The sequence below is a fragment of the Lepidochelys kempii genome, chromosome 1, assembly GCF_965140265.1.
Source record: "Lepidochelys kempii isolate rLepKem1 chromosome 1, rLepKem1.hap2, whole genome shotgun sequence".
Taxonomy (NCBI): domain Eukaryota; kingdom Metazoa; phylum Chordata; order Testudines; family Cheloniidae; genus Lepidochelys; species Lepidochelys kempii.
Window position 1 is genome coordinate 296495865 of NC_133256.1, and position 26595 is coordinate 296522459.

At 41.5% G+C, this 26595-nt stretch overlaps 1 protein-coding gene across 2 annotated transcripts; it reads left to right on the forward strand.

Moving 5' to 3' along the window:
• Positions 1-32: 32 nt before the first annotated feature.
• ZCRB1 (zinc finger CCHC-type and RNA binding motif containing 1) lies at positions 33-18058 on the forward strand. Of its 2 annotated transcripts, XM_073328032.1 has the most exons (8): positions 33-190; positions 8893-8980; positions 9177-9205; positions 11885-11996; positions 12082-12189; positions 14967-15079; positions 15184-15259; positions 16645-18058. In XM_073328032.1, exons 2-8 carry the CDS (start codon positions 8897-8899, stop codon positions 16774-16776), a joined length of 654 nt encoding a protein of 217 aa, XP_073184133.1. In that variant the 5' UTR covers positions 33-190; positions 8893-8896; the 3' UTR covers positions 16777-18058. The 2 variants fall into 2 exon arrangements, with proteins under 2 accessions (XP_073184133.1, XP_073184134.1); XM_073328033.1 differs by lacking the exon at positions 8893-8980.
• Positions 18059-26595: the final 8537 nt, after the last annotated feature.

A 26595-nucleotide genomic window follows, 5' to 3' on the forward strand; every position in this document is an offset into this window, starting at 1 on the left:
GCCTGCCGGCTAGCATTCGCTCGCCGTTATTGGTTGCAGAATGTGTTTATTTCGTGCGTTCCCGGAAGGGCGCCGCAGGAGGAGCGGGGACGATGAGCCCGCTCTCAGCGCGCCCGGCGAAAGGAGGAAACGGCTAGGAGTAATGTCTTCCCACCCCGCCTGAGCCGCTTCACCGGCAGCTCCGCGTGAGGTGGGTGCGGGGGTTCCGCGCGAATCCCGCCCGAATCCCGCCCCGGGCTGGCGGCGGCGTTTTGGTTTGCCCTCGTCTGGCGGAGATGGGGGGGTGGGGCTGCGTCTCACTCCTACCCTCTCCAAGGGACTTGAATGACTCCCCCCGCCCCCAACCCGTCCCCGAGGGGCCAGAGCCGAGGTCCCAGCCCTGCTGATCAGAGCTCCTATTGCCAGTGACTTCCAAGGGAACCAGATCGGGCCCCGGGGTTGTAGCGCTGTAACGGTGTAGCCCCGAGCGGTACAGCCTTGCGTTATATCAGCATAACGACGCTTTAGATCGGTGTAGCTAGGAAGGGGAACAAGCAATATTAGTATAACTCTGTACTGGTGTAACTGTGTCCATGCTGAGGCTCTTACTGGTATGGCTAATTTACTTTGGTTAGGGATTTGGGTTTCCTTATTGAAATAATCACATTGGTAAAACAGTCAAGTCCTAAGGGCCTTGAGCCAGGATAGCAGTTCATTTAAAGGCAAGAACTACAACGTTATGGGTTAGGGTAGGAACTATTCATGCAGCATGTGAGTTTCTGAGAGGGTTGTAAAGACTAGAGGATGTTTGGTTTATAGTTCAGACACAGAAAGAAACCCCCTACATCAGGGATGTATCTGCAGTAGGGAAATGGTGAACTTGTAATTCATTTCCTCTGTTGATAGAAGCTGTAGTGCAGAGAGAACTATGATGCTTTTACCACCCTCAGAGTTAGCCCTTCCCAGAGTGTGGTTAATGACACTGTGGTAACCTGAGTCCCATCTGCTATAGTCTCCACTGTGGTAACCTGAGACCCATCTGCTAGAGCTGAGTCCATGGGTAACTTAGGGTTCCTGGCTGTGAATTGCAAGCAGATATAGACATCTCCCTATCGTCTGGATTTAGGCACCTGAGTGTGAGGGGGACAGAGCGTAGGATACTTAACTCAGGCTTTGCAGATCCCAGTCTTGTTCCAGAGATTTTCTGGGTGCCTTCTAGTTAGGCATTGCAACACCTAAAAGTCCCTTTGTGTATCCGGGCATTAGATGCTTTGTGCCTGAGTTCCCCATCTTTAAAATGGAGATAATAGCATTTTCCTATCTCACATGGATGTTATGAGGATAAATACATTTAAAGACTGTGAGTTGCTCAGATGTTGTTATGGTAATGGGGACCATATAAGTATCTTAGATAGATATGTGTAAATAACTACATCAGGTGCAGAGAGACAAGGTGGGTGAGGTAATATCTTTTATTGGACCAACTTCTGTTGGTGAGAGAGACAACTAACTCAGTTTCCCAGATCTGAAGAGAGCTCTGTAAGCTCAAAAGCTTCTCTCTCTCACCGACAGAAGTTGGTCCAATAAAAGATATTACCTCACCCACCTTCTCTCTCTAATATCCTGGGACCAACGTGGCTAAAACAACACTGGATACATCAGGTGCAACATTCCAGGTTCCAGTTTTGATGATTTGGCAGAGATCCAAGCTATGGCTGAATACATTCTCATGGTATACTGTAGACGCACCTGCCAACATCGGGGATGCACTTCCACAAAGGGGCTTTGATACAAGCCCGTCACAAGTACACTGGGGGAAGATGGCATCAGCAGGGCATTTGCAGCTGAGAGTAGAACAGGTGCTTTAACCCTGGTGCTGAGCCCTGTTATTTACTCATGTTGCTCAAAAGCAAGAGCAAACAATTGTCCCAAAGACTACCTCGTCCCACTGGGATGAGACGGAGATGCAATAATGCAAACCTTTTCCTGATCTACCAGTACTGGCTTCACACTATGCAACTTGAGCCGTTGAGTCTTGCTTGATAACTTCCTTCACCTCAGTTAGCTAAGCACAACTGCTGCCCTGCATCTTCACTGCCTGTGTTAGCCATCATTTTCAGGGTTCTCATTGGACATGTCCACCTTGCATAATGTCCAAAGCGATGTTTTGGACCAGCCTTCATCGCTGATGGCATAGTTCCAACGAGCAATCCCCTACTTCAGATGTTACACCCCTCCACCATCATGGGGTACAGGTCAGACTCTGTGGGGAGCTCAATGATAAGCGCACCCATAATCAGCTGAAGCGAAAGTTCAATGCCCTGGCATTTCACGATCATGAGGCATATTATAGCCAAGTGGTGGATGATGATGAACTTGGCTTAGCCAGGGAGACTTAAAGCCAGCATTCCATACAATCCACAATCTCAGCCGTCAAGAGTTAGTTGTGAATGTCATCTTGAACCACAGCCAAGGCCATCCATGTAAAATAGGTGACGATATCCTCTCACACTGGCTTGAACGTTATTACAGCGCCCTGAACCACCCTCCAGATGCTGCTTGCTCAGAGCTGGATGATTTGGCAGCCACTGTGATTTAAGACCCAGACACTTGTACTGACTCACCAACATTGGATGAAGTGAAATGTGCCATCTGCAAACTGAAAAACAGATGCACAGCCAGTGCTGATGGCATTCCCCCAGAGCTGCTAAAATGCACTATTGACCCAGTAGCAGAATTATTTCTGGCCATCTTTCACCTGGTGTGGAGAACTGAAACCTTGCCAACTGCCTTGGAAGGACAATATTGTGATCTCACTTTATAAGGGCAAGGGACTGTGCACTGAATGTAAGAGCTACATGCTGATCACCTTTTTGTCTGTGCCAGGGAAGGTGTTTGCACAAGTTCTGCTGGCACATTTGGAGCCCCTGCTACATCAGAAATGTTGCCCCTAACTGTTAGGCTTTATGAGGAACAGGTTCACATTAGATGCTGTTTTGGCCCTCTGCTTGTTGTCAGAGATACATCACGAGTTCAAGAATCCCTTGCACGTGCTGTATGTCGATCTTAAGGCTGCATTTGATTCAGCTGACCGAATCACACTATGGAAGGCCTTAAAGGGCAGAGGTGCCCTAACCACTCTGCTGGACTTGATTAGCGAGCTGCATAAAGGAACCGCTGCTCATATACATCTTGGGAATTAGATATTGGCATCTTTTAAATCAGTATCTGGTGTCAGACAGGGCTGTTCCCTGGCCCTGCACACTTGTCAGGCAATGAATTTCATAATGCAGTGTTCCATCAAATCCGTAGCCATTAAGACAGGTGATCTTTCACTCTTAGACAGTAGTGGGCAACCTGCATCCCACAGGCTGCAAGACAATTTTGTTTACATTGACCATCTGCAGGCATGGCCACCTGCAGCTCCCATTGGCCAGGAACGGTGAACCACAGCCTCTGGGAGCTGCAGGTGGCCATGCCTGCGGACGGTCAATGTAAACAAACTGTCTCGCAGCCCACCATGATATTCTATGATTCAGCATATTAACCTGATGGGCCACAGGTTTCCCACCACTGCTCTTAGATCTTGACTATGCAGAGGATGCTGTTCTTCTAGTACAGAGCCCTGTCAGATTTCGCAAGGCACTCCAGCAAATGGAGGAGGCATTGGCTAAGGATGGCCTCCATGTTAAGTGGTCAAAGACAAATCTGCAAAATCTAGGGTCAAATCCACCCACAACCCTACTCTCTTTGAATAATGACTGTTGAAGCACTTTCTAGCTTTTGCTATTTGGGTTCTATACTCATCAGTTCCTCCAGCTCTCACATGGAGATTCTCCTCTGGATGGGCACTGCAGTGTCTGTCCTGGGTCATTTACAACAAATATGGAATCAACATCATCTCAGCACAACAACCAAGTTCAGGATCTGTTTGAACTGTTTCCTCACCATACGGTTGCGAAACATGGACACTATGCTGCTCAGACTGGGCAAAGCTGGGGGCTTTGCCAATGTTGTATATTTGGCGTAAAGTGGAATGGCTTTATCTGTAATGCAAATGTTTATGGTTGCTCCAATCTACAGACTCCTGGGGCCATTGTCTGCAGATGGTGTCTTACACTTTTCTGACATGTTGCGAGAATGCCACTAGACATTCCAATGAATGCCACTAGACATTCCAATGAATGCCACTAGACATTCCAATGAATGCCACTAGACATTCCAATGAATGCCACTAGACATTCCAATGAATGCTAGGATAAAATTCCACTAACCGAGGAATGGAGGCAGCCCAGAGGCAGACCCCCTATTATGTGGGTGCATCAAGTCTGTTCCGACATTAGACTCTCGGCCCATCAAGCTCTTGTGACTGCACAGGAACGGACCAAATGGCGTACGATCACTGCTGCCGATGGTTTGGCTAAGCATTGAAGAAGAAGATATACTGGGTGCAGACAGATCCAGAAGGCAGGATGGTTGATGGTATCACAAAGCAAATAAAATACAGAAGGGGAATCAAGGCATAAGAACTCGTATCCAAAATTGGTTGGCCTGAACATAGATTAGTTCAGCAGTGAATGTGGGTTGTTTAAACTGGTCATAGGCCAAGTGTAAAAAAGTTAGGTTGTGACTCAACAAATCGGTCAGAATCTTGACCTTATTATTCTGCATCTCAGTAAGGCTTTATCCCTAACTTGAAAAAGTCAAACTTATACTGAAAGACATTTTCAAATTTTGCTTCTAAGTCACAAAAGGTAATAGCAAATTCAAGCTTTTGCAGATGCCTTGGAGGCATCCATGAACTATTTTGGTGGTATCTACAGTGTATCCTGGGACAGAGTACTGAACTCAGTGAATTAAATTTAGAGTTTGGCTGTCACCCATTTGAAGTATATTGCAAAAAACTGAGTTAGGCCTAATATTAAGGAGATCAGCTATAGGCACATTTGTGTGCACATTGTATTTCAAAATTGACTCCACTGGTGGAAGTCTCTGTCTTTTAGAAGGGCCTCTTCTAATTTGAGGTTTTGCAAAAACTAGAAGGTGCAATCCTGGAAGGCACAGTAATGAAAGACAATCCTGTCCCTGATGTCCAAAAGCTAATCCTTCAGGGATGAGAAATATGAAAGGGTTGATGTCACAGAGTGATTGGCTGTTTAAGGAAGTTGGGCTTAGCCCCACCTGTGACTAATCATCAGTCTCCCAGCTCAGGCTGAGACAAGTGTTCAGATGATAACTTGATCATCACCTGCTCCTCATAAAAGCCAGCAGGTAGCTCAGTTGAGCTTGAGAGCTGCAGGGAACAGGTAGGTTCTTGGAGGAGAAAAAGACTATTTCATGTGATTCTCCGGCAGATAGACTGCAGAGTGTTATCTTGAAAGGAGTAGATTAACACCTGCAGAAGACCCCAGGTCACTGGGAAAGGATGTGATTGATATGTTGAACTTGTGTTAAATAGTTTTATTATGAAAAAATAAAACTGACTACTTGAAGAAAAAAAGAGATTGGAGTCCTAATCAAAATCTAGGCTAGTCGTCTTCTGTATGAGAGGGTTTAAACTGCTAGCCAGGTGGACATAAACCATAATAATACTTGGGTGTTAAAATTTTTACTTAGCTTTGAAATAAATTTGAATATTAGCTCTGACTGTCTTAGTGTGGTGGTGGGAGTGGCATTTTAGTTTTTAGTAAAGCAAGAACAAAACTAACCATATAAGCCCAAATGAACCAGGCACACTTGAAACAAGAGGAAAAACCCCAAAGGCCCTGGCACACTCGTCCTAAACAGCAGAAGGCTGAGAAATACCTTTGGACAGCAACAAAATTTAATGAACTTGAAAAAGTGAGAACAGAACCCAAAATCAGGGACAGCTGAGTTTTGTTGGATGGCTATGTTTGAAGTCCTAGCTGCCTGTAGACAAGACATATGAAAAAGATTTTCTAGCTTGCTATTGCTAAAAATATTGTGTTCTATAACATGCAGTTGCTGTCCGTGTGAAATGGATAACAATTGCCTATGAATAATTAGTACACTAAGACAAGAAAAAAGTAAAATACATAGATTGTTGCACAGGTTCTGCACCCCGAGCTTGCCAAGTGGTTGTCGCCCAATCAAGCTGTCTAATGTTTGTCAGCCTGCAGACCATTGTTCTGCTCACTAAAATGAGACCTGCTGGGAGGAGTCACAAGTTGTAGGAGAGTTTAGCTTATCGTTTTCTCTCCATCCATGGAACAAACTTTACACATTCTTCTCCCTGCCCCCCATATGGCAGAGATACATAATGCAAAATCAGGATAGCTTTTAACATTTCCTTTGAATACACCACTTTGTGTCTGGATAACCACATCTTATGGCCATCTATTTGGAAGGCATGGTGCCAGGTCAGATTGGTTAGTCTGGACTTAGGACATTTAATGCCAGGCAACAAAGAAGTATAGGATTATGTGGGCAGCCTACATAGCACCACAAGTAACATCTATCCTTCATTGTGAACCTCTTCTGTGTTTTTATTTGCATAACCTTTGTCACCTCATATACTTGTGCCAAAAGAAATACAGTCCCTATACAGGGAAGGGAAGGAAAGGAAAACTCAAAGCTCAGTCAGTAGCTGCCACCCATACAGGTTGCATTGCAGCAAGCACGTAGGAAATGAAGGGAAAAGCACTTGGGAAATCAATGTGTTATAGGAATTTACTCTCCACAAGTTGTTGAAGCAGAGTGCTAGAAAATATCCATTAAAAAGAAAAGGAGTACTTGTGGCACCTTAGAGACTAACCAATTTATTAGAGCATAAGCTTTCGTGAGCTACAGCTCACTTCATCGGATACAGACTAACATGGCTGCTACTCTGAAACCAGAAAATATCCAGGGTTTGATTATGGTGTGGCAATAGTCATTCCTTAGTTAAGGGTGAAACTAGCCTCCCTTTATAAATCTGTATTTATTTTTTAAGATGTTCTCCTGGCAACATCTGCAAAAAGAAACCAATCTCCCTTAAATATCACTAATTGTATAGATAGTACAGGGTAGATATTTGCTGGGAAATTCTGAGGGAAAAATCAGAAACAGTACGTTTTTCAAAATTTGTCATTGATTTTTTAAAATTTTTTCTCCATAAATCTTTTTGACTTGTATTTCATTGACCTACAAACTCCATTTTTTTAAATTGTCCTGGGGAAGTCATTGATTTATAATAAATGCTACAGTAAGGTAGACAAGAAAGGAATTAACTGGAGTTTCATTAGAGAAGGCTTATGGCACAGGAAGGCTGGGAGAGGAGGGCCTGAGGCAGGCATGCCAAATCCACCAAAGAAAAAAAATGCAGAAATTGGACTCGTATTTGGCTTAATTGGCTTGTGAGTTGTTTGTCGGCTAGTTTTTGGTTTGTTACTTTTAACTTGTTTGTTTTTTTTTTTATAGGCTCCTGACCGGGGGGGGGGGGGGGGGAACGATAAGCAGGAGCAAGGAGGGGAGAGAGTCGGGCTGCACAGTGGGCTCACCACAGTCCCAGACTGTATGCCAGGGGGGATCTAATCACATAGAGTGTTAAGGTTCTTAGGGATTGGCTTGTTTTGGCCTTGTTTTGAAATGGGATTAGCTTGATTTTTGTCTTATTGTGAAAGTTGGGGTGCTTATTTACCGTGTGAAAGTTGGCCTGAGGGGAACAGGGAAGTGTTCTCCCTCTCTCTCTTCTTCCTCCCCCTCCCCCCGCCAGCCAAAGAAGCAAGGAGGAACTAGGAAACTGTCCATCTATCTTGCTCTAGTGTTTAAAGGACACTTTGTTAATTAAAGACAGTTTGCCATTTTGGTATTCTTTATTTACTATTTTGTTCTGGATTTTGAATCAAGCCAAGACTGTACAAAAATGAGCCAGAAACAAGAAATGTTCTATGCAGAGTTGTGTGCCCCTTAAATGTCAGGATGGAGTGATTTGGTTGGTTTTTTTTCCCCCTTTTCCTGTTCCCTCCAACTACAACCTGGCCCACGCTCACACAGAGAGCTGTTTCCACATGTGCATATGCAGTTTTAAAAATAATTTATATTTTATAAACAACATAAAAATATAAATATGGTTGAGGGCAGAGAGAGAGGGAAAGGAATGGTAGAAGTGGTGATTGACCAAGAGAGATGGGACAGGACTGGGTTGCAAGAAGCTGTGCTACCTAGTCTCCTACCTCCAGAGCCTCCTGTGTGGAGAAGGGAGTGTATGTAGGAGAGATGCAGATCCCTAAAGAAAGGGGGGAAAGGAAAATACTGAGTTCCAGGGAGATGTAGATGCAGGTATATAGGAGTGTCAGTTACAAGGAGGTGAAAGAAAAGCATAACTGTTTGTTTGGTACTATAAATAACTGTGCTAATTTTTAAAGTTAATGAATTAATAATTGGGAAAAAAACCAATAAGGTATTGGCTTGAAGAGATTTGTTGTTTATCTTATCAGTATGGATTTCTAATGTTGAACTCGGTTGACCTACATTTTGCATCCAGAGAGGCAAATCATCCAGTCCTTATTCAAACAATACTTTTATTAACTTCAGGACATGACCAAAATGTCTAATGATAAATGGAATAGTACCTGTTTTGTTTTAGCATGAAAGCTGAATTTATTTCACAAGTCATTCAAGGTTCATTTTAGTAATGCATAGCTTGTGCCAACTTTACTGAGTTTGTCCTGTCCTAGCTAATTTGTAAGTCATGAGCAGTAATACTGTTTTGATTTTTCCTTTACACTGTGGAACATGAAAGTGAACATTGATTTAATGTAAAACTGTGTAGGGAAATCGAAGCCACATTACTACCCACAGTTTTAACATATGACTGTCCAATATATATTTGGAACAGCTCATCTTTTTATTTTAAATTGAGATCACTTTATTGAACACAACTAGTTAATTTCTCTCTCTCTCCATTCCCAGAAAAATGAGTGGTGGGTTAGCACCAAGTAAAAGCACAGTTTATGTGTCCAACTTGCCCTTCTCTCTGACCAACAATGACTTATACAGGGTAAGCACATCTACTTGTAAAAGAAGTTTCATTATTTAGATTAATATAAATAATTATGTAGTTAATATAAATGCATTACGTAAAACGCATCATCTGTGCCATGTATATTTTAAACATTTGTGAACTGTGTCATTTTGTTACAGTGTTTGATTTAACAACAGACTGCTAAACCTATATGTTACGCTCTTTGTTTCAGATTTTTTCCAAGTATGGGAAAGTTGTTAAGTAAGTATAAACATGGTCTGGCATGTTGTTTTTCTTCAAGTTTGTGTCCAATGTTTAGTGCTTTTTCTTCCTCTATGTACTTTATGCACTTAAAATTTATTTTAAGAATGAAGTAGGGAACTGTATTGTGTATTTTTCCATATTTAATACAGGGTAAGTTTAATTGCCCTCTTGTAACAGTTGGGAGTTTCTTGCAGTCACACTCATGATATAAGTATACATCAGAGACTGATAGTGCTCTGAAAGTCAATTCTCTGGAGCAAGCAGGATATTGTTATGTACTAGGATGCTTCTCACTGAAGTGCTTTAAATAAGACTTTTCTTTTACTAACCTTTCTCCTCACAAGTGTGGACATAAGACAGTGCATTGTACAGTACATGCATCCATAAAGTATGAATGGTAGAAACAAATGCTGCAGTAAGTTGTGAGATACTGGATCTTGAAAATCACATCACTCTGATTGCTATAAATTCTCACTCCTTTCTCTTCTCCGTCACCAAATTTCCAGCCTGTCATGATTTTTTGCAGCACTTGCAATATCTCAAGAATTCTTAGAGCTAGAACCAATACTATCAAAAAGCTTGGAATTGTGCTTTCAAATGACAGAGTAACAGCTTGTAAAAAAGTAGCTGCTCAAAGCATTTTAGAGGTGAAGTGTTTGGGGGTGTGGAAAATCAGGATAAGAATAACAACATGAGTTCAGGGTCCAATATTTTACCACATGTCGTGGCTAGAAACACACTATAGGACTTTAGACATTTTAAAAATGAATAGACACTTCTCAGTACTAGCCCTGGGCCAGTGATCAGGCATTTAAAAATGAGATTGATCTCACTAGGATCATAGCAAAATGCAGCCAGCTGGTATTAGCTCTTAGTCTCGAAATAGACTCTGAGGCATTGAAGAAAGAGAGTTGTAGCTTCAAGTCTCCAGCCCCTTCTCAGGAAGATAAACTTACCAATACTTTAAAATGTAAACCATAATAAAATATATTTTCAGTATACCTTCACAATCAGTAGGAAATGCCCATCAAACCACAGGCAGTAGAAAAAATAACTTCTAATTTATTAGAAGTTAGTGGGAAACCTTAACTGGGTATGCTTAGTATAAAAAGGAGCCCGTTTCTTTCTTTCTCAAAATGGAGGCTCCTGCTTCATCTCAGGACATAAGGAAACACTGAACTGTCTCTCTTTGTCACTTGAAGATTATAAAGTCCCAAGCAGCCCTTTTTCCTTAGGAAAAAAATTAGAAAAATTAAAGGGGTGAAAATGGTACAGACTGAACCAGGGACAAAATAAGTAAGAAGCCCAGCAACGTTGGCTGCTTCTCCTATTTGTATCTTTCTGATCAACACCAAAATGACTGATCTGACACGTGGGGGCCTTAAGTTGGAAGCTCACCATTCAGAAATGGGTTCCACAAACTGTTAAGCCCAGATAGTAATTAGTCTTCAAGCTTTATTATTCAATGTGATTCAATTCACTCTTTATAATGCAATTTTTTAATACCACAAGAGTGCTTTTCTTTGTCCGGCCCTGTCAGAGAAAATCTGTGTGCTTTTTATATCTGCTATTAGAAGCACATCCACATTTTATCTGTACCTCTCCTTAAAAAGTGTGTGTGTGTTTTGCTGCTCACAGCTATGTTCCCTCTAAGCTGCACGGCTGCCCAAGAGTCAATCAAGTGCCGTACACATCTGGCAACGTGTGTTCAAGTGCCCCTCCCCCACTGCTCTGCAGCTGCATTGCTCCTGCCCTCTGCCTTGGAACCCCTGGCCAGCTGCGCCTGGAACCCTCCTGCTTCCTGTGCAGAGCGAAGGGGAGGGGAGGGCAGGGCACTGATGTCAGGGCGTCCTCCTCCCCCCTGCCCATGTACCCCATCTCCACAGAATGTGGGATGGGGGACAAGGCTCAGGAGCAGGACAGCTGCTGCGGTCTGAACGAGCTTTCTGGTGAGGGCCTGTCTGCTTAAAGAGACAGCTCACGGTCTATCATACACTTCCCCAGCAGCCAGCACACAGACACTGTCTCTGTGTCTCACACATACAAGTATGTGTACACACAAACACAGACACACACACACTCTGTCTCTGAATCACATTCACTGTCACACATGCACACGCAGTCTCAGTCAGTCTCTCTCTCTTTCTCTCACAGACACACACACACACTCTGTCTCTCTCTCACACACACATCCCAACACGTACTTGTGGTGGTGGTGTTGTTACTTCTTGGTACTTCCTGCAATGCACATATATTTTCTGTAATTTTATTCTTTCAAAGTGCTGTTGTTTAAATTTTTTCACTGGTCTATGCATTTCATAATTTTATTTCTCTCTTATGCCTAAATTTAATTTTTTGAGCAGTGAGTTCTCAAATGCCTAACCTGTCCTAGCTGCAGTAATTATCCCTCTGGTAACTTTTTAAAAAATATATATTATATCTAGGTTTTTTTGTTTCTATTGGTGGTGCACATCCGCACATTATCTCAATATTGGTGCAAATAACAAAATTCATTCTGCACATGGATGGAAAAAATTACAGGGAACATTGGCTCACTGTGTAACTAACAATTATATTTAATATAAAGCTGAGACTTGTGGGTATTTATAAGTAATGAAAAATGGCTTGATAAGATTTTTCCCCTATTGGGTAACTTTGTTATATGTTTATTTTCAGAGTTACTATTATGAAGGACAAAGACACCAGGAAGAGTAAAGGAGTTGCATTTATTTTGTTTTTGGATAAAGAATCGGCACAAAACTGTTCTCGGGCGCTTAACAACAAACAAGTAAGCTACAGAAAAATGCCATAGCAAAATAGGGAGAGTTCAGATTTCTCAAATATGGACTCAGGTTTTTTTCCTTTTGGTTTAGTTATTTGGAAGAGTGATAAAAGCAAGTATTGCTATTGACAATGGAAGAGCAGCAGAATTCATCCGTAGACGTAACTACTTCGATAAATCTAAATGTTATGAATGTGGGGTGAGTAAATTACATGATGGATCTAATATAAATGTTTCCATCTTTGTTCTTGGTTTATGTTGTCACTAGTGTTGCCCCACATATATCACATCATTCCCTGTGGTAGCATCATGAAGCTCACATCTACATTTTCTCCACTTCAGCAATGATTCTAGCCTGGACTTCTCTGGGTATTTGAGCCTTCCAGAAATATAACTACCTGGTAACTATAAACATATGTGCTGATGTGCAATCAGCACTGTAATATTATAATCAATACATCTAATGCTGTATTACAAACAAAAGTATCTATTTTTTGTTTCATAACAACTGTGCTTTCTTCTACACCTCTGAAACTTCTTGATGCATTTGGAGAGGAGAAATGTAAATTATACAAACCAGCCTGTGTAGCCTTTATTTTAAACTGAATTAATTGATAGTTCTGTGGTAAATTACAGTGAGACCAGCTCCTGATGCTACAGTTTAAAGATAAATAGGGTGGAGATTTGGAGGCTCTAAGAACACACAAAGAATGAAGACAGTAACCACAAACACCTTACAAGTAAAAATTATAAGATTTACACAGTCTGAGAGAGAACATGCACTGGGCCAATGCCATATCCATACTCACGTACCCAAAGATTCCATAGAGTAGGGTAGATCTCTCAACAGATGGTCATCGAGACAGGGGTGGTTCCTGCTCGGGTCGTCCCAATGAAGTCTTCATTGGGTCTTCCCTTGGGGTCTTCCCAGCCGTACCCAACCAGAGAACCTCTTTTATATTGTTGTCCTGACCACACCTAACACTTTATGCATATGCATAAAGGTTTCAACTCTCTTTTCTTTATCTGTATTTCCACATACCATGAATATTGGGGTGCCCTGTTTTTCATAGGTTGTCTTACTTCATCTTTTTCTCATTAGCATCTATACACAATGTTTCCTGCAGTCAAAGCAGGACATCCCATGATGTTATAATCAGGCATCTATACAGCTACATTATAACATATTGCCCGTAACATCACTTATTGGCCCATTCTTTCCAGCCATCTTGTAACCTTACTGGCATAGGGTTATGTCAAGGTTCCTTCCCACTCTGAACGCTAGGGTACAGATGTGGGGACCTGCATGAAAAACCTCCTAAGCTTATCTTTACCAGCTTAAGTCAAAACTTCCCCAAGGTACAAAATATTCCACCCTTTGTCCTTGGATTGGCCGCTACCACCACCAAACAAATACTGGTTACTGGGGAAGAGCTGTTTGGAAACGTCTTTCCCCCCAAAATACTTCCCAAAATCTTGCACTCCACTTCCTGGACAAGGTTTGGTAAAAAGCTTCACCAGTTTGCCTAGGTGACTACAGACCCAGACCCTTGGATCTTAAGAACAATGCACAATCCTCCCAACACTTGCACCCCCTCTTTCCTGGGAAATGTTGAATAAAAAGCCTCACCAATTTGCATAGGTGACTACAGACCCAAACCCTTGGATCTGAGAACAATGAAAAAGCATTCAGTTTTCTTACAAGAAGACTTTTAATAGAAATAGAAGTAAAGAAATCACCTCTGTAAAATCAGGATGGTAGATACCTTACAGGGTGATTAGATTCAAAACATAGAGAACCCCTCTAGGCAAAACCTTAAGTTACAAAAAAGATACACAGACAGAAATAGTTATTCTATTCAGCACAATTCTTTTCTCAGCCATTTAAAGAAATCATAATCTAACACATACCTAGCTAGATTACTTACTAAAAGTTCTAAGGCTCCATTCCTGGTCTATCCCTGGCAGAAACCAGCATACAGACAGACACAGACCCTTTGTTTCTCTCCCTCCTCCCAGCTTTTGAAAGTATCTTGTCTCCTCATTGGTCATTTTGGTCAGGTGCCAGCGAGGTTACCTTTAGCTTCTTAACCCTTTACAGGTGAGAGGAGCTTTCCCCTGGCCAGGAGGGATTTCAAAGGGGTTTACCCTTCCCTTTATATTTATGACAGGTTATTCTTAGGTTACTCACTCATGTCAAGCATTCAGAAGCCTACAGCCTAGTATGGTTAAGCTAAACTCTTACAGGCCTCAGCCTGTAGGCTTTGCATTCGAGCCATGCTTTACTTATGTACCTCCTAAATACTCATCAAGCATATACTTTTATAATTCTACAATTTTAAATCTATTTAGCACACTGATTATGTATGAAATAGCCTATGAGTTGACCATAACACCAAATAACACAATGATAAATGGATGATAAAATTAACTAATTGGATACAAGCATGTGAGGGAGAGGATAATTTTTTTTTTATGTATAACACCTATTTTCTATGGATTTAATTACATCTAAGTACTTCAGATTAAGCTAAGATTTTAAAAACTGAGTTTTGGATCATATTAATAATAGTTAATTAAATACCCATTCTTACCATCTGAAAACCAGAAATGTCATTGCTATCATGATTCTCTGAGCTCAGATACTGAGTACCATGTATGATCTTGAGTGTAGGTTACTCGTAAAAGCTGAATACACTAGCAACAGCCAAATAAAAATTTGTTGTTTTTCTTTATAGTTGATTTCGAAGCATAACTTGTGGCTAGCGTACAATATCACTGCTAACTTTTCCCATTTCCAGGGTGAATCTGCAAGGAAGAATTTATTTTATTTGCATTCTACATACCAGTGCAAAATTCCTCTTCTTTTATTAAAACTGCTGCCATTTTGAACTGTTTAATGTTAATTTTCCTAAGGATATACTTAATGCCATGTTTTTAATTGCTTCTATTTACCTATGTTTCTTTTTCTCTAAGGAAACAGGACACTTAAGTTATGCTTGTCCTAAAAATATGCTAGGAGAGCGTGAGCCTCCAAAAAAGAAAGAAAAGAAGAAAAGGAAGAAAATAGTTGAACAGGAAGAAGAACTGTATGGGCACCTACATTTAAATATCAACACTCTTTACTCTTATTGTACTGTCTTTTTAGAATGAAGTGCATCTATTTTATATTTTTACTTTTTATACTATTTAGTGAGGAAGAGGAAGAAAGTGAAGATGAGGGTGAAGATCCTGCCCTGGATAGCCTCAGCCAGGCCATAGCTTTTCAGGTACTAAATTGAATTACGCTATGTATCTTTGTTTCTAAATAATTTTTAAAGCAACTTCAAATAAAAATTACAAGCATCTAGACTATACTACACAGCAAAGAACTCTGTATCTATACTGCAACCCTCCTTTCTGTGGTATTCTGGAAAGTCATCCTCACCATTTTCTAATCTGTCCAAAACATGGTGAACATTGTCTTTTTTAATGCTGCAACCATGTCTAGCCCTTCCTAAAATCACTCCACTAGTTTGCTGTTGCCACCCATGTCAGATCCAGACTCCTCATTCTTACCTTCAAGGTTCTTCACAACTTTAGCTATCTCGACGTAGTCACTTCTGCTCCCCCAGCCACTCTTGACTCCAGACATCATATTTGCTTAGCTCAATCTGGATGCCTCTTAAGAAGCCCTTTTTCAAGACTCCCTTATCAGTGTAACTTTATAGGATTTTAAAAAAATCTAATCCATCATGAGGCACATACTAGATTCGCAGACTTTTTTTATTTAAGTTTATTCTGCTGTGAGGTTTAGTTCCATTATAGAGCCTGCATTGAAATTTGGATCTGTGTTCAGATTAAAAAATTCAGACACAAGTTCAGGGAGGTTCAGCCCTGTAATTATTAATTATTATTACGGTAATTCATAGATCTTAAGACCAGAAGTGATCATTAGATCATCTAGTCTGAAGTACATAAAATCCGCACCCACCACCCACCTCCTCAAAAAAGCCCTTCACTAATGGAAAATAGCAGTCGAGAATGTAAACACCAAAGAGTCAGTAAATACTTCAGTACCCATGTGAGGTATGTATAATAATTGGGATGAGGGACTAGTCCCGCTAAAATCAGAACCAGCAAAACCTTCAGCCTTTACTTGAACAAAAGAACCTTTATTTTGGGAATGGACTGGTTTGTTCGTTCTTTCAGTGACAAAATCTCAGTTCCTTCTTGTTTCCAAGGCTTCTCTACTAATGTCAACCTACAATACAAAGTATACTTGGCTTCAAAGTTCGCATGTTCTAGGGTTTTCAACGTGTACTAGTCTTAAGGGTCATCTATGTTTGCAAGTAGGTCAGTTCCTTACAGTGGTTGTTGGCAGTGGGTCTTCCTGCAGTGGTGCTGAAGACTGTTTACCCACTAGCATACAAGGGACAACATTGTTTTCAGTGTCATTTCAGAATTCATTCTGCCTTAGGTAATCAGTCCATTTAAGAATGCTAATGAACCCTAAAATATTTTTATTTAATTGTTATTCCAAAAGAGTCTAATGCAACTACTACTTGGTGTAATATTTAACGTGTGTGTATTACTGCATTTAATGGATTGCATAGTACCTATTACTTTTTATCAAAATAATAGCTATATTTTCCATTTTTAAATTGCATTGTAGCAAGCCAAAATTGAAGAAGAGCAGCAAAGATGGAAACAGACTGCAGGGGAACCTTCAACGTCTGACGATTCGAGAAGACCACGGATTAAAAAAAGTGCATATTTCAGTGATGAGGAAGAATTTAGCGACTGATTTATATGTACATATATATGAGAGAGAGAGTGTACATTTGTACAGTATTACAGAGCTGTCTGGAATATAGCTTTGTTTTAGAGCTAAATAAAGTTGCTGCTAAAACTTCTGCTATTATAAATTAAACAAAAATACTAATTTCTAATAATATTTCTAATACAATGTCTGATTTCAGATATCATGTTTCTGAATTTTTAATTTTGGTTTAGCATCCTGAGTTAGACCGGGATCCTTCGGCATGTAACACTGAGGCGTTAATGTGAAATTTCAGCCCTGGGTAGAGGCTTGTGCACCACTTACGTTCTGTTAAGGCCTATCTGCAAGTGGAGCTTCAGTGATGTATAGGCCTTGCTTTGGTCCCTCCTCATGGGGCTGAATTTCACCCTTAGTGACCATTATTCTAAAGTGTAGGGTGTTGTAATAGGATAACTGCAAAATAGAATCTAAATTGCCAACTGCTATGTTATAACTTTAGTCAGTGTTTGTGAAACAATTTAGCAAGTTGCTGTTATTCAAGAGGAACATTAAAAGGCTTTATTCTGTTTTTGTTCTGGATCTATGTACAGCTTTAGTAATTAATTATTCCATGTCATAAACCTATCACTGAAAATACAAACTTTCTGGGAATCACAAAAGTTAAGTGAGATGTGGTGTTTATGAATGTTTACTGAAAATCTCCATGACCATTTTTTTAAGATTGCTGGAAATGTTATTGGTGTTGCATTAGAGGAATACATGTATTTTTAATGAATATGCTTTCTTTTTTAAATAAATATTTGAAGACTCTCAGTGGGATGAGGGCTTGCTGCTGCACTGTTGTTCAAGTGTAGAGACATAGTATGACTTAATTACTAATTGTTTACAATGTCAGATCAAGGCTAGGTGACAGTACATGTGTTTCATGCTGGCAGTTCTCTATCTTGGTATTTATATTGTCCTCATCATTATGATCCCAGAATGCTAATAATATATAGTGCTTTTTTTAGAGCTTTATGTTCAAAGCACTTTACAAACACTATAACTTTTACAATGTAACTGGGAGGGAGGTAAGTATTATCCCCAATTTACAGATGTGGAAACTGAATAGAGAGAGCAAGTCCTTTGCCAAAGGCTACAAAGCAAGCCAGTGACAGAGCTTGAATTAGAAATCGGGACTTCTGTCTTGCTGCTGTAATTTCTTCAGACTACATTGCCTTGAAGGTATTTCATTAGTGAAAATTCTTCCCAGTTTAGTATGATGTCACTGCACTATGTATACTTTCTAATAAATATACAGACCAAATTGATTGGCACCTTTTTAAGAATCAAAACATACTGGCTCATAAAGTGTACTGAGGGTTCAGCAAGCTTGTTTTGTCACACAGCCCTAGTGACTTTTGCAGTAAGCTTGTACACTCACATGTGATCTCCCTTCCCCGTTCAGTTGATGACTTGGGATTCAGACACTTAGTTGAAATGTACCTGCAGGAGATGATCAATCTGGAAAGAATTTCTGTCTGTCTGTCCACACACATCAGCTGCCCCTTCAACATCACCAGGATTTCAGTCATCCATTTTTAACAGTTTTGCAAAAGTATAGCTTTCATTCTTACGTGCCTGGAGAAGAGACCAACTGACCAGTGCGGCTCCTGCTATGCCTGAGGACTGTCCCCGACAAACTGGAAGAAGAGAACTCTTTAGAAGGCTGCAGAAGACAAATATGGACCTCCCTGGGCAGAGATCCTTCTTTAAATTTTCAAACTTAAATTTTAATTAAAGCTCAAATATGTATTTTTAACTATCTCTTTTCTGGTGCTATTTTGGATTGCCTTAAGAGATAAAGTAATAAGTTTGCTGGCTTCCCCTCTTCCCACCTGCACAAAGGTTTAGAAAATGGCAGTGACAGGAGAAAGTAAAAGAGGAAATCATAGAATCATAGAATATCAGGGTTGGAAGGGACCTCAGGAGGTCACCTAGTCCAACCCCCTGCTCAAAGCAGGACCAATCCAAAACTAAATCATCCCAGGCAGGGTTTTCTCAAGCCTGATCTTGAAAACTTTAAAGGAAGGAAAGTCCACCACCTCCCTAGGTAACACATTCCAGTGCTTCACCACCCTCCTAGTGAAAAAGGTTTTCCTAATATCCAACCTAAACCTCCCCAACTGCAATTTGAGACCATTACTCCTCGTTCTGTCATCTGCTACCGCTGAGAACAGTCTAGATCCATCCTCTTTGGAACCCCCTTTCAGGTAGTTGAAAGCAGCTATCAAATCCCCCCTCATTCTTCTCTTCCGTAGACTAAACAATCCCAGTTTTCCTCAGCCTCTCCTCATAAGTCATGTGTTCCAGGCCCCTAATCATTTTTGTTGCCCTTCGCTGGATTCTTTCCAATTTTTCCACATCCTTCTTGTAGTATGGGGCCCAAAACTCGACACAGTACTCCAGATGAGGCCTCACCAATGTCAAATAGAGGGGAATGATCACGTCCCTCGATCTTCTGGCCCCTACTTATACAACCAAAATGCCATTGGTCTTCTCGGCAACATGGACACACTGTTGACTCATATCCAACTTCTTGTCCACTGTAAGGTCCCCTAGGTCCTTTTCTGCAGAACTGCTGCCGAGCCATTCGGTCCCTAATCTGTAGTGGTGCATGGGATTCTTCCATCCTAAGTGGAGGACTCTGCACTTGTCCTTGTCGAACCTCATCAGATTTCTTTTGGCCCAATCCTCTAATTTATCTAGGTCCCTCTGTATCCTATCCCTACCCTCCAGCGTATCTACCACTCCTCCCAGTTTAGTCTCATCTGCAAACTTGCCGAGGGTGCAATCCACACCATCCTCCAGATCATTAATGAAGATATTGAACAAAACCGGCCCCAGGACCAACCCTTGCAGCACTCCACTTGACATGGAGCCATTGATCACTACCCGTTGAGCCCGACAGTCTAGCCAGCTTTCTATCCACCTTGTAGTCCATTCATCCAGCCCATACTTCTTTAACTTGCTGGCAAGAATACAGTGGGAGACCGTGTCAAAAGCTTTGCTAAAGTCAAGGAATAACACGTCCACTGTTTTCCCTTCATCCACAGAGCCAGTTATCTCATCATGGAAGGCAATTAGATAAGTCAGGTATGACTTGCCCTTGGTGAATCCGTGCTGACTGTTCCTGATCACTTTCCTCTCCTCTAAGTGCTTCAGAATTGATTCTTTGAGGACCTGCTTCATGATTTTTCCAGGGACTGAAGTGAGGCTGACTGGCCTGTAGTTCCCCAGATCCTCCTCCTCCCCTTTTTTAAAGATGTGCACTACATTAGCCTTTTTCCAGTCGTCCGGGACCTCCCCCTATCGCCATGAGTTTTCAAAGATAATGGCCAATGGCTCTGCAATCACATCCGCCAACTGCTTTAGCACTCTCAGATGCAGCGCATCCGGCCCCGTGGACTTGTGCTCGTCCAGCTTTTCTAAATAGTCCCAAACGACTTTTTTCTCCACAGAGGGCTGGTCACCTTCTCCCCATGCTGTGCTGCCCAGTGCAGTAGTCTGGGAGCTGACCTTGTTCGTGAAGAGACAGGCAAAAAAAAGCATTGAGTACATTAGCTTTTTCCACATCCTTTGTCACTAGGTTGCCTTCCTCATTCAGTAAGGGGCCCACACTTTCCTTGACTGACTTCTTGTTGCTAACATACCTGAAGAAACCCTTCTTGTTACTCTTAATATCTCTTGCTAGCTACAACTCCAAGTGTGACTTGGCCTTCCTGATTTCACTCCTGCATGCCTGAGCAATATTTTTATACTCCTCCCTGTCATTTGTCCAATCTTCCACTTCTTGTAAGCTTTTTTTGTTTAAGATCAGCAAGGATTTCACTGTTAAGCCAAGCTGTTTGCCTGCCATATTTACTATTCTTTCTACACATTGGGATGGTTTGTCCCTGTAACCTCACTAAGGATTCTTTAAAATACAGCCAGCTCTCCTGGACTCCTTTCCCCCTCATGTTATTCTCCCAGGGGATCCTGCCCATCAGTTCCCTGAGGGAGTCAAAGTCTGCTTTTCTGAAGTACAGGGTCCGTATTCTGCAGCTCTCCTTCCTTCCTTCCGATCCTGAACTCGACCATCTCATGGTCACTTCCTCCCAGGTTCCCATCCACTTTTGCTTCCCCTACTAATTCTTCCCAGTTTGTGAGCAAAGATGCACACTGTTTCTGCTCCAGTCCTGTGCAGAGGAGACACAAAATGCTTGTTCTACTCAAGAGCCATCATCAAAGCTCCATGTGACCGTCCTCTTGTGTGTGGTCAGGCTAGTTGTCTGTGAGGCTCACCCCAGTGCTTCCTGCTGGCCACCAAATGAGTTTCCTACAAAGCAGTTAGAGCAGGTTGATGGATTTTCTACTCCTGCTGCTTTTTGCCTCACAATCCTCTGCCTTGTATTTACTTCTGTTAGTATACAGTAGCAATTCAGTATAAATCATCTCAGCTGAGCAGGTGATACTTCTACAAGAGGAGTATTAAAAGGACCTGGAATTACAGGTTGTGTGGGTAGAGGAAGAGCTAAAATCAAATCTGTTTCTGCTCAGAATTGGCATCCAGGACATAACTGATTTTCTGCCTCCTTCTTCTTCCCTTAATATCTCCAATTTCCCTGCTTTCCACAGAAATCTTCTTCTCGGGTGTTGGAGAGAGTTTTTTATTTTATTGGCAGCACTTTATAGCCTTCCTGGTTAACCTATCCAGGTATTACTTCATATCTAATTCTCTTGCCACCTTCATACCTACATCTGACCTCTTCTTATAATCAACACCCATCCTCTAAGCCGGTGTTCTCAACCTTTCCAGACCACTGTACCCCTTTTCTTGCATACCCTGAGTTTCACCTCACTTAAAAACTACTTGCTTACAAAATCAGACATAAAAATACACTTACTTATTACTGAAAAATTGCTTTCTCATTTTTACTATATAAAATAAATCAATGGGAATATAAATATGTTCTTACATTTCACTGTATAGCAGCAGTTCTCAAGCAGCGGTCTTCTCCACGAGTAGTTTTTAAGGGGTCTGCCAAGTAGGGCCAGTGTTAGACTTGCTGGGGCCCAGAGCAGAAAGTCCCACCATGTGGGGCAGAAGCCTAGGGGCCTGAGTCCCACCCACCGGGGCTGAAGGCAAAGCCTGAGCAACTTCGCTTCATGGGGCCCCTGGTGGCGTGGGGCCCCAGGCAATTGCTCTGCTTGCTAACCCCTAACGTCAGCCCAGGATTTCATATGCAGAAAAACAGGTGGGCCGTGGAGTTTTTATAGCCTGTTCAGGGGGCCTCAGAAAGAAAAAGGTTGAGAACCCCTGTTGTATAGTTTATAGAGCAGTACAAAGTCATTTTATGACATTTTAGTTTGTACTGACTTCGCTAGTGCTTTTTATGTAGCCTGTTACAAAACTAGGCAAATATCTAGATGAGTTGACGTACCGCCTGGAAGACATCTTCATACCCCCAGGGGTTTGCATACCCCTGATTGAGAACCATTGCTCTAAACCCCTGCCAGAACAGACCATGCACAAGAGGGAGGAATTAACAGGCTAACATAAAAGTACTAGAACAAGAATGTTTTATCTGATAACTCTCAAGGCAAAACAGCAGAAAAACAAAGATCAAAACCAAGGGAGCTTCAAAATTGAAGCCAGAAAGTAAAGATAATAAGTTGCTGTACTAAGACTTTCAAGAAGCCTTTTCCTGGGGGATGCAAAAAGGAATTTTGCCTGTTTTTACACTAGACATTTGATGAGGTAATTAAAGCAGAAAGGGAACACTAGAGTAACCCTTCTAAAGTAGATGCAGCAATAGTCCCCTTGTAATAGATGCAGTGATTCCCACCAAAGGACTTCCCTCCCAAAGAGTCTGCAGACATGAAAGAGAAATCTTTCCTAAACTATGACTTACACAGACTTGGCATTAGCTCTGAAAGCTTTAGATGTGTTGCTCTGGCCGAGAGGGATAAGCTCATAGTAAGCACTCCCTCAAGGGGAAAAGAATCAAAAGCCAGACTATAAAAGACCTCTCTACCATTGTTGCTCAAGGCAGACGAATCTCCTGATTCCCTCAGATCCCTAGCTTGGTCCATGTCCTCGAATGCTGGTTTCAGGAGATGCACATGGCTGTGATCATGGAAGGCTGACGCAGGTAAGACTTGAAGAGTTGGACAAATTTCTTTTGCTTGAGGAGACTATCAGGTTTTTCTGATCTTTCTCTAAAGGCAGCCAACACTTAAGTTACCTCCCCTCTTATTTTTAAAGGGGAGCTTCAGATGTCGGAGAGAGGAAATTTTCCAAGAAGACTGTCAGAACAAACATTCTGTTGACCACAAGACCTCTTCATGCCGGTTCAGCCTGTTGAGAAGTGCCTGACTCTCAAGACCCAACCGCGCAGCAAGTGCACTTGTGAATTTTGTAACCTGACAGAGACATGCTTAACTTGTAAATTATATAGTTCAGTCTGTGCCCACATGGTACTTTATCTGCCATCACCACTGTGTTTTTGTATCTACATCTACCAGGCTTCCATTATGTTCTTAGGAGTGCATCCAGGCCACTACCGCATAGTGCCTCAGTAAAGTACTAGTAGAGGTGGTAGATGTGGTTAAATGGCAGTAGACAAAGTACAATGATCTGGACAGTGGTGTGAGAGTTATGTCCAGCAAAGCAAATTACAAGCAGTTGAAGGCCATTTGTGGTTTCTGGGTGACAAAGCCCTCTGGGATCACTGAGAGTTTGGATAGACTCCTCAGAGGTCAGGCACACAGTGGCAAATTTACTGCACAGGAAGGTGCATTGTGTGCTGTTTTAGCTGCACAGGTAGGTGTGTGTGTGGCGGGGGGTATATTTACCATTTGTTCGCTATATAAATATCTATATATGGTGGTTTGTATGCACAAAAAGGTTCAATTACCCACTGTCTGTAAAGGGTATTAGCCTTAAAATGGCAGCTGCCAGTGTTCACATAGCTGTCCAGTTCATATGAGTGGAGACTTCAAAACTTTTGTAGTATTGTTAAAACATGTGCTTATAACTTGTTTGACTAGTATGCTCTAATTAAGTGATTTTTTTTCTGTAGTCATCTAAGAAAATCCTATAAATTACTGCAATTTTCCTTTAAAGAAATGGGCACAGTGGGAAAGGTCTCAGCTTAAACAAATGCAGATGAGCTACAGAGAACAGTCACCAATCTCACAGAACCTGAACAGGCTAATCTAGAAAATACAGGTAGAGAAGAGTCTGGATGTACGATAGAGCAAGACTATGTCAAGCTTAACAGCTGCACAAGTATTAAGTATAGTGTGGACACACTCTTAACATGAAGCATTATATTACATGAAATTGCATTATATTACATGAAATTGGAAGCCCATTAGCAAGAATTTTTAACGAATTTGTAAACTCAGGGGTTCTACCATATGACTGGAGAATTGCTAACATAGTTCCTATTTTTAAGAAAGGGGAAAAAAGTGATCAGGGTAACTACAGGCCTATTAGTTTGACATCTGTAGTATGCAAGGTCTTGGAAAAAAATTTGAAGGAGAAAGTAGTTAAGGACATTGAGGTCAATGGTAATTGGGACAAAAAATAACATGCTTTTACAAAAGGTAGATCGTGCCAAACCAACTGATCTCCTTCTTTGAGAAGGTAACAGATTTTTTAGACAAAGGAAACGCAGTGGATCTAATTTACCCCCATTTCAGTAAGGCATTTGATATGGTTCCACATGGGGAATTATTAGCTAAATTGGAAAACATGGGGATTAATATGAAAATTGAAAGGTGGATAAGGAACTGGTTAAAGGGGAGACTACAATGAGTCATACTGAAAGGTGAACTGTCAGGCTGGAAGGAGGTTACTAGTGGTGTTCCTCAGGGATCAATCTTATTTAATCTTTTTATTACTGAGATAAGGAGGTGTTAGTACTGTTATACAGGGCACTGGTGAGACCTCATCTGGAATACTGTGTGCAGTTCTGGTCTCCCATGTTTAAGAAGGATGAATTCAAACTGGATCAGGTACAGAGAAGGGCTACTAGATGATCCGAGGAATGGAAAACCTGTCTTATGAAAAAAGAAAAGGAGTACTTGTGGCACCTTAGAGACTAACCAATTTATTTGAGCATAAGCTTTCGTGAGCTACAGCTCACTTCATCGGATGCATCGGATGCAAATAAATTGGTTAGTCTCTAAGGTGCCACAAGTACTCATTTTCTTTTTGTGAATACAGACTAACACGACTGTTACCTGTCTTATGAAAGGAGACTCAAGGAGCTTGGCTTGTTTAGCCTAACCAAAAGAAGGCTGAGGGGAGATATGATTGCTCTCTAAAAATATATCAGAGGGATAAATACCAGGGAGGTAGAGGAATTATTTAAGCTCAGTACCAATGTGGACACAAGAACAAATGGATATAAACTGGCCATCAGGAAGTTTAGACTTGAAATTAGACGAAGGTTTCTAACCATCAGAGGAGTGAAGTTCTAGAACAGCCTTCCAAGGGGAGCAGTGGGGGCAAAAGACATATCTGGCTTCAAGACTAAACTTGATAAGTTTATGGAGGGGATGGGATAGCCTAATTTTGGCAATTAATTGATCTTTGACTATTAGCGGTAATATGCCCAATGGCCTGTGATGGGATGCTAGATGTGGTGGGATCTGAGTTACTACAGAGAATTCTTTCCTGCGTGTCTGGCTGGTGAGTCTTGCCCACATGCTCAGGGTTTAGCTGATCGCCATATTTGGGGTCAGGAAGGAATTCTCCTCCAGGGCAGATTGGCAGAGGCCCTGTGGTTTTTTTGCTTTCCACTGCAGTGTGGGACACGGGTCACTTGCTGGAGGATTCGCTGCACCTTGAAATCTTTAAACCATGATTTGAAGACATCAGTAGCTCAGATATAGGTTAGCGGTTTGTTACAGGAGCGGGTGGGTGAGATTCTGTGGCCTGCGTTGTGCAGGAGGTCGACTAGACGATCATAATGGTCTCTTCGGACCTTAAAGTCTATGATTCTATGATTTTTAGAGGTAGTATTCAAAGCAGAGTAGAACTGGCTTCCAGCACCTCATATTAAAGGCAGAGACTGCCTTTATTAATATGAAAATCATCAACCTTTTGGTGGTAAGATTTGTGACGGTATGCTAATGCATGAGGACAAATTGATAGGAACTAAACAAGGATATAATCCCAGAAAAGAGCCCACTTGGACTGCTCTAGCCTCTGTGGCATCTGCCCTGTGTGGATTTGATTAGTTGGCAGAGAGCCATCTGCTCAGGATGCCTGGGGCCATGAGTGCAAACAAAAACTGACATGACTGCTGGTGGCATATGGCAGTTAGGAAAGATGAGAACATGCTGTAGATGGTGGTGGTGGTTTTGCGTTAATGAATGATGTATCTGGTAAAATGAATTATTGCAACCTCTGTTGAAGTTATGTTTATTACAAAGGTATGTTATTGAAAATATAACTTAAAGATTTATTTTGATCATCTCTAGCATATCTTCTTTGATCAAAGAGGTATTTGCTGTGGGAAGCTTTCCAGTTGATAGTCCATCTCAGAAAAAAACATTACAGACCCAATTTATTTAATTTGAGTTTAGAGCACAGCAAAGGGTGGATTCTGGACCAGATTCACTGCCTGTGGAATCACAGAAAACATAGGGGCTCCAGTGCAATATTCACGTTCATACTTAATTGATCTGAGGCTGTGGCAGAATTTCCAGCCTGTGGCACTGAAGTGCTGCAGAATCCAGGCCTGCACAATTTAGGTCAAGCTTGCTGTGGAGTACATGGGACCCTGGGGATAGATCACATGATACATT

What these genes read in the sequence shown, in the direction of transcription:
- ZCRB1 (XM_073328032.1), top strand. Translation starts at nt 8,897, where the DNA reads ATGAGTGGTGGGTTAGCACCAAGTAAAAGCACAGTTTATGTGTCCAAC. An exon ending in AAGTATGGGAAAGTTGTTAA is followed by an intron (nt 9,206 to 11,884) that starts GTAAGTATAAAC and finishes GTTTATTTTCAG; the next exon opens with AGTTACTATTATGAAGGACA. An exon ending in CTAAATGTTATGAATGTGGG is followed by an intron (nt 12,190 to 14,966) that starts GTGAGTAAATTA and finishes TTTTTCTCTAAG; the next exon opens with GAAACAGGACACTTAAGTTA.